At 37.8% G+C, this 10,132-nt stretch overlaps 1 protein-coding gene across 1 annotated transcript in view; it reads left to right on the forward strand.

Annotated features, from left to right (window-relative positions):
* The window catches only part of LOC107084929 (tumor necrosis factor receptor superfamily member 6B-like), a 9,789-nt gene extending 3,988 nt beyond the window's left edge, over positions 1-5,801 (forward strand). The window contains exons 2-4 of the mRNA XM_015375011.1: positions 382-819; positions 3,711-3,887; positions 4,062-5,801. Of these exons, the coding sequence (XP_015230497.1) occupies positions 382-819; positions 3,711-3,887; positions 4,062-4,384 (938 nt within the window). The 3' untranslated portion in view covers positions 4,385-5,801. The remainder of the gene's footprint in view (positions 1-381; positions 820-3,710; positions 3,888-4,061) is intronic.
* The last annotated feature ends 4,331 nt before the right edge of the window (positions 5,802-10,132 follow it).

Consider the following 10,132-nt stretch of genomic DNA (forward strand, 5'->3'; position numbering starts at 1 on the left):
GAGAGAGAGAGAGAGAGAGAGAGAGAGAGAGAGAGATAAAGGGTAATAAAACAATAATGGGTATAGAATAATAATGAGCCTAATAATAAATAAAGCAAGTCCCGAAAATAACTCATTGAGGGTAAGTCCTGGAAATTTACACACAAATATGTGGGTGGCGCCTGAGCATAAATATAAAGCAGACTGAGGGTATGCTCCTATCAACGATCTTCATCATGGTAGGTGGAGACTCTTGCCTCTCACTTCTGGTCTCACTTCTCGCTGGGATTTCTCCTGGCGCACACGTGCGACTATGTTTCCTGCTTGACTATTTCTTTTTAATGTCCTGATCTGTGTTCTGATTGTTTCCTTGCATTCTTTTTTTTTGTTGTTAATGTTATATTTATTTTCTTCTGTCCTTTTTTCCTTCTCTCCAGGATTCAAGCGTTTTAAGAAAGTCTTTTGTTGTGCTGATTCTTGGACTCTGCCTGGCGATCAGCCCAGAGGCCACTCCCACCTATGAAGGCAGGGACCCGATCAGCGGCAGACCGGTGCAGTGTGACCGCTGCCCGCCGGGGACCTTCCTGCGCGCCACATGCTCCTCCGTTAAAAAGAGCGAGTGCTCTCCGTGTCCGCAGGGCTCCTTCACGGAGCTCTGGAACTACATCGGGAGATGTTTGCGCTGCGGAGTCTGCGGAAGGAACCAGGTGGTGAAGAAGGAGTGCACCGCAGACAGCGACTGTCAGTGCGAGTGCAAAGAAGGATACTTCTACGACCAGAGATATGAAATGTGTTACCAACACGCAGAGTGCAGACCCGGCCACGGAGTCCTGACCCAAGGTGAGACTTTACACTCATTTCAGCTTCAGAACCACTGAGATTCTGATTAAGAATGACAGAAAAATTAACATCTGAACAAGCAAAAAATAACTAAATAATGTGCTGTCTGAGCGGTTCCACAGGGGCGCAGCTAGATGGGGGGCCATGGCCACCCTTAGCCAATCATTGACCATGTATTTCCCCCTTATACAGATGGTTACAAAAGTTATACTCTCAAGTGGATAAATCAAAATATTTTAATTTTCAGTGAAATACTTTGAAAATCAAGATTTCTAGCCAATAGTTGTATTGCAAGCCAGGATTAAACCTTATTACCTTTGTAACATTCAAAAATATGGATATTTTGATGGCAAAAATTAATGTCAATGTAATAACAAGAAATGCCAACTTGCCAGAATATATTAAGAAAAATAACAAAAGTGCTTCTATAAGAAATTCATGAAAAACATGAATGATAGTGAAAATAACCTTTTTTTTGTACAACATCACCTGTATTAATGCTGATACTGGCACTTGCATTTTTTAGTTTATAAACATAAATATCTAAATCAGCTTGTAACCTTTTTTTCTTAACTTGTTAATTTATATATATATTTTTCAATTTCTTTACAGTAGGTCATTTATCATTCAAGGGCTCGTCTAATTATAATGTACAGGCATGTAGTAGTATCTTTGCTGAATGGCTACATATAGATCTTGTGCTTCTAGAACTCACTGAGGGATGGAGTGGACTCCATTTGTAAGGGGGTTATAAAGGGTTAACAATAACTCGACAACATAAACACTGTATTATGCACATCAATATACTAACAGTAAAGATGATGAGTACAGAATTCATGCTCTTTTGTTAAATAGATTTTGTGTTTTATGGTGTAAAGAGAAATCGATGCATCTCTGCAAGTCATCTAGGAGTCTTTAGTGAAATCATAGATAAATAACTATTTTAATAAAACTTTTTAAGAAAGCCCGGATATTTGAATATATTAGTCTATTTCTAAGCAAAGGCTGTGGGAAAGTATAGTTAGTGTTTATTTAGGAAAAGTGGATGTTTTGCTCGTTAATTTTCCTGTTGGAACAGTGTAGATTGACCCTGAGGTTTTGGTGCCTATCTACTTTTGGCCATCCCTCTGTGTACATTGGTTATTGCTTGGCCACCCTTATGAAAATTTTCTGGCTACGCCTCTGCTTATATATTTTGGATTTAAAAATATTTATATAAGTTTACCATTTGTAAAGCTACAAACCATCATAATTGCACCATACTGGTGCAAAAAAAGTAGCACCTATCTGTTGTCCTTTTTAGTTTTTCAACTCTCTAAATTGTGCCGCTATCCAGCAGTGTCTTAATTAGAGATGCACCAGTCAATACCTGGACTGGGCCTAGGGTATTCAATACTACTGTTGAATAAATTAAATCTAGATCTTGTCATGTGGGTGAAAGTAATTAGGCTTGCCATAATCATTGTTTTTTTTTATAAAAGGGATAAATTAACACAGATTTAAAATACTTAATGTGCTTATTGAAAGAAATAAAAAGCACTTCAATGTCCTCTGCACTAAATGTTGAAATGGGATTTAAGATATAGCAGTTGCCTAAAACTAGCTGCAGCTTGCTGTAACTTTATAGCTGTGCATGACGTTGACAGAAGATGCACTGATTTTAGGTTTTAGATCAGTGCATCTGAATCTTAATTGATAGAATGGTTTGCAAAGTCAGAAAACATTCAATTATCAAAGAGGGCAGTTGTGTGCACATTTGAAACGTTTTCAATCCTGTCACTTTGCAGGAATAAGGTCTTGGGTTCAAAATCTAGCATGGGCTTTATGAGTGGAGGAGTTTGCATTTTCACTCTGCATGCATTGGTTCAGTGAGTGTCTTAAGATTTCATGTGTTGTGAAGTAGCGCTAACTCAATTGAACTCATTCATAATTGTAAAATATAAAAGAAATCCAGTTGATAGACTAGATGAAGAAATGTTGAGGTTAATTGGTACAGCTTTACTGCCAGTGTGCTTCTTTTATAGAGGAAAGGAGCAGTAATGCTATGGAACTAAACCAGTGACAGCTTTATGGTGTACATTTTAGGACAGCCTTATTTCTGAAGAAAGCAGTTGCTAGTTCTCTGGAAAAAAGGTTTTCAGTTCTAAGGAAAAAATTCAGTTCTCAGGTTTAAGAAAAAATGTTAGAGGATCACGTCTAAGCAGGATGCATCGCAGGGTCCTGAGCATACCCCATTTCCCATGAGTCTGCTCGAACAGAAATGGTGGATGACAGTGGCCAAAATTGTTGTTAGAAAAATCCATATAATTCTCTGTATAAGACCTAAAATAAACATTTAATGTGTTTTTAGGTGAGAATGTTCTTTTTAAACTACAATATCTATCCATTTGGCGATTTCCCTAAAAACGGACAACTGTTTACCTGAGAACTGCGAATGTACTAAAATATACACCTACAGTTTTCTCGGACATTGAAAAAGACTTTTGGCACTGAAAAATGAAACCTCACAAAGTAAACACTGAAAATTCTGAAACTGAAATTGAAAGTTTAAGCATGAAAAAACATCATTGCAAATGAAAAAGTAAAACCTATCATGAAACACAAATTTTCTGCTGCAATTCATTTATTTTTTTTTACATTTAGTTGTTTAAAAAAACCCCGCAGGATAAAGAGTGTCATAAGTTTAGTTTTTTATTTTAATAAATTCCATGTTTGAATTTTTTGCTTTTCGATTATTTATTGGACAATCCCAATCCCTTTTCAAAAACAATTCTGTTATATATGTCCTATTTGATACTCATTGTCTATTCAGTTAAGGACATCTAGCTCAATAATGTTATATAATATATAGTTATGAGAAATTAATTATTCTTTCTTTTATTTTCCTGCAGGTACACCTGAGAAAAACACTGTGTGTTACACTTGCCCTCAAGGTACCTTCTCTGACATTTCCTCTGCGCATCAAAACTGCACAAATCACAAGAACTGCAGTGAGGCAGGACTGCAGTGTGTGCTGAAAGGCTCCACCTGGCATGACAGTGTGTGTGCAAACTGTGAGGAGCTCAAAGGTAAATGTTTGCATGTAAACAAAGTATTAAAGAAAAAAATGCATGATTACTCACCAGTTAGCATCAAGAAAAAGAAATATGAAGCTTTATGTGAAACTGACATTGTTTTTTAGGAATCAGTGGAGTCGATTTCTTGTTTAAGCCCTAATTAATTTTAACAATCTATATTTTCAGATGAAACTGAGTACCTTAAAGAAATCATCCCATCATTCTTCATCTTCCACAAAATGAACATCAAACAACTTCGTCGGATTGTGCAGAAGCTCCCATCTAAGGATGGTAAAAAGCCAGGAGAGAGTTTGGAGCTAAGCTTCTCCAAACTTCATGCAAGAATCTGTGAATGGAAATCATCTGCCACAGCTGCACATATTCAGCAGCTGCCCAGCATTATAAGTAAAGTAGGAGAAACTACTATTGGAGAGAAACTACAAAACAAGTTAACCCAAATTCAAACATTTCTGAAAGAGCGCTGTCATTCTAAAATGAAAAGCGATTGATGTTTAATTTTTAAACATAAAAAGTATAAAAAGAGTTAAACCTTGCTCATTCAAAAAAAATGGTGGGCAAAACAATCATCAATAAAAATAACTGTATTTTTAAATTGCACTTTTTAAAATTCAGATGATTCTGAACACAGCCGACTCACCTTTAGATAATTTCAGCATTGGCAGCTTATCGAGGTCATTATGATTTTTCTAAAAATGCAGAGTCATTTCATCATTAAGCCAAATACCCAGGACACATATTTTTTTTTTAGAAATGGAGAGCTTCTTTTGATTTTTTTTAATTAAACTGGTTATTTTTATTAGAAATATTATATTTGATCATAAAGTAAAATAGGAATCTCCAGAATTACACGATAATGACACCCCTAAGTAATAATAATCTATTGTTTTATTTAGTTGAGGCATATAACGTCATTTATCACTATGGCTGAGTTTCTTCAAGCCTCCACATGCTCAGACATATTTCCTTAAGTTGCAGTACTAGAGGCAATTAGACGTTGCTACGATACCTCATTACATATAATAAAGCTGCTGATTTTTTTGCCCAGTTGTGTTTTGCTGCACCCCTAGATTATTACACTTTTTACAGCAACAGGTTTGTCAGCTCCACTTTCATCCTGAACAGACATCATCTCTACTTTGTTTGTGCTTAATGCAAAAGGCCAAAGCCTATAGAAAATACTTATTTTATACTTATTTATTGCAATGCAAGATTTGAAATTCATTTTTCATGGATGTGGGAGAAAAAAAGGCTTATTGGGAACGGACTGTCCGGCCCCAGCATAATTTGTCTCTTATAATAGGTTGATGCATCGAGGTGGGGAGAAAGGTGTGTTTTTTTTTTTCTTTGCAGTGCTGTGTGTGAATGATAAACATAGTAAAATGGATACAGATAGTAAAGGGTTTATGTTAAGCGTGACCAGGAGGAACAAGGGGTCTTGGCTGGAGCCCCCAATGTTACAAAACTTTGTAAAGGCTCTAAATGAGCACCATGTGCACCTGACTTCAAGGCGCTTTATGGAGATGTGTTTTTTTAACTCTTCTTTTAATGCTTTTTTATTGTTTCAAATTTGATGTTTGTTTTGCTGTTGTAATGTTTTGCTACAAAGTTTTATTCTGTAAATTTTCATCATCTGTTATTATCTTATGTATATAATATGATGGGAATCCTTCAGGAAGGTTTTTAACCTTGGGCATTAGCATTTCTTAAATTAATTTCCAGTAGGTTATAAAGTATAATTGTATTTTGTTTCAATTACTGTCTTTGCTACAGAAATATTAACAAATATTTTTGTTTTTTGATAAAATTTTATTAAATTTTTCAAATGATCCTCATTGATGTGTACATGTTTTAATTTGTCTTGCTGCTGTAACAATCTACTCGCCTCCATAGGGAAGGTAATCCAGTTTAAGAATGGCAAAATAAAAACATTTAGTAGCCCACTTGTCATCACCCTCATTGACCGGACAATGCCTGAGTAGGGGGGGATTTAACATTAGGCAATACTAGGCAGTTTCCTAGGGCCACAAGTTACTACAGTAGGTGCCCCATAAAATAATACAACTATTCTTTATTTGTGCACATTAATTACGTTTTTGATTAAAAAAATGCTTTCACTAAAATGCCATCAGAGCGTTTATAATATTAAGTGTGTCTAAGCCAACACCCCCACCCCCCTCAGTGTTCACCACATTGGATCAGTCCATTTACTACACATGACTTATCAGACCACTCTAGCACTTTGATTTAGAAAAAGCACCTGGCGCCATATCTAGCGACTTTTTTCTGCTACTGGAGAATTTAGCAACAAATATAAAAGCACCGAACTCTGCTCTCCAGAATAAGTGGATTCATAACCCCCACATTCTGCTCTCCTCTATTTTGTCCGCTGTCATGATTCATGCAGCTATTATTTCATACAAATGAATAATGGAGAACAGAGAAGCAGATCAGGGCTTATCTACAGTGAAAAGAGGTGTATATGAGCAGCTGACTGATATCACCTCTTCGCCAGAGCGTTTGCCTGTTTTGGGTACTCTAGCCCATCTGAGCTTTTGCTGAGGTTTCTCTGAACTTTTCAAGTTTATTCATGCTCATACCCTTTTAGGTCTTGTTACTTTTTGGCAGGAAACCTTCAGATACAAATATAATTGGTCTAACAAACACATTGACTCTTGGTCAGTAACCTAACATTCATCTTGTCTTGAGGGGGGGGTTATTTTGGGTTGCAGTTTGTGGGGTTAGTTTATTTTCCTTTTCAGTTCCACTGTTTGTCCACCAGAGGGTGCCATCTGTTTACTCTGTCTTGGAGGGCTTGCCTACACCTTTAAACTCCCCACACCTGCAATGAATCATTATCAGAGGAGTATAACTCACTAACTTTAAAGTGTAAATTTATGGTCCATATCTCTGGAGCAATCTCTATACCCTAAGAATCCTGACATAATTTTAGTAGGCAATATTTAGTGTTAAGTTGTTATGTTTTTAATGTATTAATTTGCTGCATTAAAGTTACATCACTGTAAATAGGGATCTTCTTTAGCAGTGAAACTACAGCTAGCCCTACTAGATGTAAACCTGCTAGACTCAATGATGTAGAACAAACATTCACAGTTTTTATTGTCCTTTTAAATTTGCATTAAAAAAATAAGACTAAGACTGGTAGGCTATTCGTATATTCGTAAATGGTTAGGGTTAGGGTTAGTAGGACAGAACAAAAAGTTTTTTTTATACACTTTTCATCAGAACTGAAAGTGCCTGGAAAGAGGGAAGTCTGGCAGTTACTGCAGACACTGTTGCACATTTGATGCAACATGAAATGCAGGCGAGTAAGAAAATATAGGGTCTTTTAGATGCAGCAGTGAATTCAAAAGTCTGGTTAGACTGTATAGAAGCATAAATTCCAATAAATGCAAAAGAATTACCGGGTCACTTTGGCTGATTACTTATTGTAAATTTGAGAGCCAAGATAAATATGAATTGTATATTACAGGAAGAAAAAAAATATATAATTTTTATTTGAAAGATTTTTTGATCATACAAGGCCACTTTACTTCCCTGACTGGTTGCCTCACATGCCAACTACGGTTCTGCAACCGTCATCGCTCACCTAAAAAAAATCCTGACTAGGCGTTTGATGGTCGCAAACCTGCACAGACCTCAAGCGGAAGTGCGCAGACAAAAAGCAGCTGTGATTGGTCCTTGGTATGCCTTTACGGCTGTCTGTGTGGTCGTCTTTCTCGATTCGATGCTGGGGCGCCCCATTTTTAAAAACCGAGGAACAACTGCAATGGACAACTACGACGAGAGGTTAATCAAGGAGTTTCGGAAGTACAACCACTTGTACGATGCATCAGACAAATTATATAAAGATGCCAAGGTCTCTGCCAAAAAAAAGTTCTCGTGACCATCAGCCGGAGTTCTCACGAGTTCTCGAACAGGCTCCCCTTTGCGCTTTGGCAGGAAACTGCTGTACGTCCCTAGAAATTCCAGACCGACGGAGCAGAAGCATATCAGCAAAACTGGTTCGCGACCAGAACCAAGCGACATTTGATGTGTGCGGTTGTAGAAGTCTAATCTGCCCTTAAGGCTAAAGAGGTGCTGTACAATCGCACAGAGCTGCTCTGTACAGGTCTTCAGGACTCTGGGACTAACACCATCAGGACCCGGTGACTTATTAAAATCCAATCTCCCCTGTTGCCTCATCGGAAAGATGGAAGGAGCAGCACACATCTTCTGATTTGGCTAAGAACAAAGTCATAGAAGCAGGACAGTCAGTGGCAGAGGAGGGCAGCATGTCCATGTGACTGTGAGCAAGATAGAAGGATGCTGAGCTTGTTACTGAACTGAACCTATTCATGAATGGATTCATTTCATTTTGCTCTTTCCAGACTTCCATCTGTCTGATCATCGTCCTCAAAGCCTGTGATCGTTATCCCTGACCACACATCTCTGACCAGCCTCTTCCTGTATGCCTTCTTGCTTTCATTACCGTAATTCCCTGTCTCCCTTCTTAGATGCTTCCTGTTCTTGATAAGCAGTTTCTTCAGACCTTTCGGGGCTTCTTCAGCTTCCTGTGTGCATTTTCTTGCAGGTATTTTTAATACAGGTTGTCTCTTAAGGGGTTTATACTCTGAACACAGAAAAACATGAGATTGTGATCTCATTTCCAGGTCGCACTGAAAGGAGGCCATTGGGAAGACCCAGTACACCATGGAGAGACTACGTTTCTTGGCTGGACTGGGTTTCCTCCAGCAGAACTGGAGGTGTCCGGAGAGAGAGACTCTGCTGAGACTGCCGCCCCATGACAAGTCGCAGACGAGTAAGAAAATATACATTTTTAAAACAATTTCAGTCATTTTAAATGTGGTGAATTCAAATGTCCGGCTAGACTGCTGTCAGAATAATTGCATATAAATGTGTCTGTGTAGTGTTATAATGCATAAAGCTGTGTGCTTTGTTCATGTGATCATAGCCACCTTTTCTAAGGTATACTGTGATTTTTGGACTTGCTTTTGGGGAGATTGTGGTTGATTTACAAGCAGCACTAAACCTGCTGCACTTTGGTCAACAGCGACAACAACTTAAACTTTGACTGAACCCTGAGATTTAGAGGACATGTTTACTGAGACTGCAAGCCTGATTTCAATAAATTGTGAGGAGGACATGGATAGATACAAAAACATAACTAGGTTCACTGGCGTAACTTTCTGAAGGACTGGTGTGGACATGTCCCCACCAACTTTGGGCATGGAGGGGACATGTCCCCACCAACTTTGTGCATGGAGGGGACATGTCCCCACCAACTTTGGGCATGGAGGGGACAGCCCAATAACCAATAATTTCTGCTTTTTCCCCCTTTTTTTCCCCTTGCCGCTCTCGAGTCCCACCTCTACATCATCTGATCTGTTGCTTTGGGAAATAATATTATTTGGGGTCGCTATTCACTGCTTACAGAGTAGCAGTAGTTAAAAAAGCTGGGCCTCTCAAAAGACCAGATCACTCAGAGTTATAGATTAAAAGTAACACATATCTGTTGTTTTCTTATTGAACAGAGAATTAGACTGCAGAGCTTCTAGATATCTTGAAATTAATTTTATCCGGCATCATTATATTGGTAGACCAGAGGCGAAGCCAGAAAATTTTAATAAGGGTGGCCATGGAAATAACCAATGTACACTGAGGGCTGGCCAAAAGTAGATAGGCATCAGAACCTCAGGGTCAATCTACACTGTTGCAACAGGAAAATTAACGAGCAAAACATTCATATTTCTAAATAAAGACTAACTATACATTCCCACAGCCTTTGCTAACAAATAGAGGAATATATTAAAATATCCATTCTTTCTACATAAAAGGTATAGTGGATGGTTTGAGTTTGGGCGAACATCTTTTCCATCGTCATTACTTACCTACTTGTATCAGTAATTATTCTGGATAAAATCATATTTACAAATACTAATATCTACATAACTTGATCATTTAATAAGTTTTTATTAAAGTAGTTATTAATCTATGATTTCACTGAAGACTCCCAGATGACTTGCAGAGACCCAAATTTTCTCTATATAAACCCTATTGAAAGCCTTCGGGTAGCTGTAGGACCATCAGCCCCTACTCTTTAGGGAGTCCCAACCCAACTTTTATCACAAAGTTACACCCTTGACTAGGTTATTTTGGATCATTTGATTATGTTAACAAAAATACTACAGGTGAACATTCTGCAGATTCATGTAGTT

This window comes from Cyprinodon variegatus, unplaced genomic scaffold (genome assembly GCF_000732505.1).
Source record: "Cyprinodon variegatus isolate N-32 unplaced genomic scaffold, C_variegatus-1.0 Scaffold112, whole genome shotgun sequence".
NCBI lineage: Eukaryota > Metazoa > Chordata > Actinopteri > Cyprinodontiformes > Cyprinodontidae > Cyprinodon > Cyprinodon variegatus.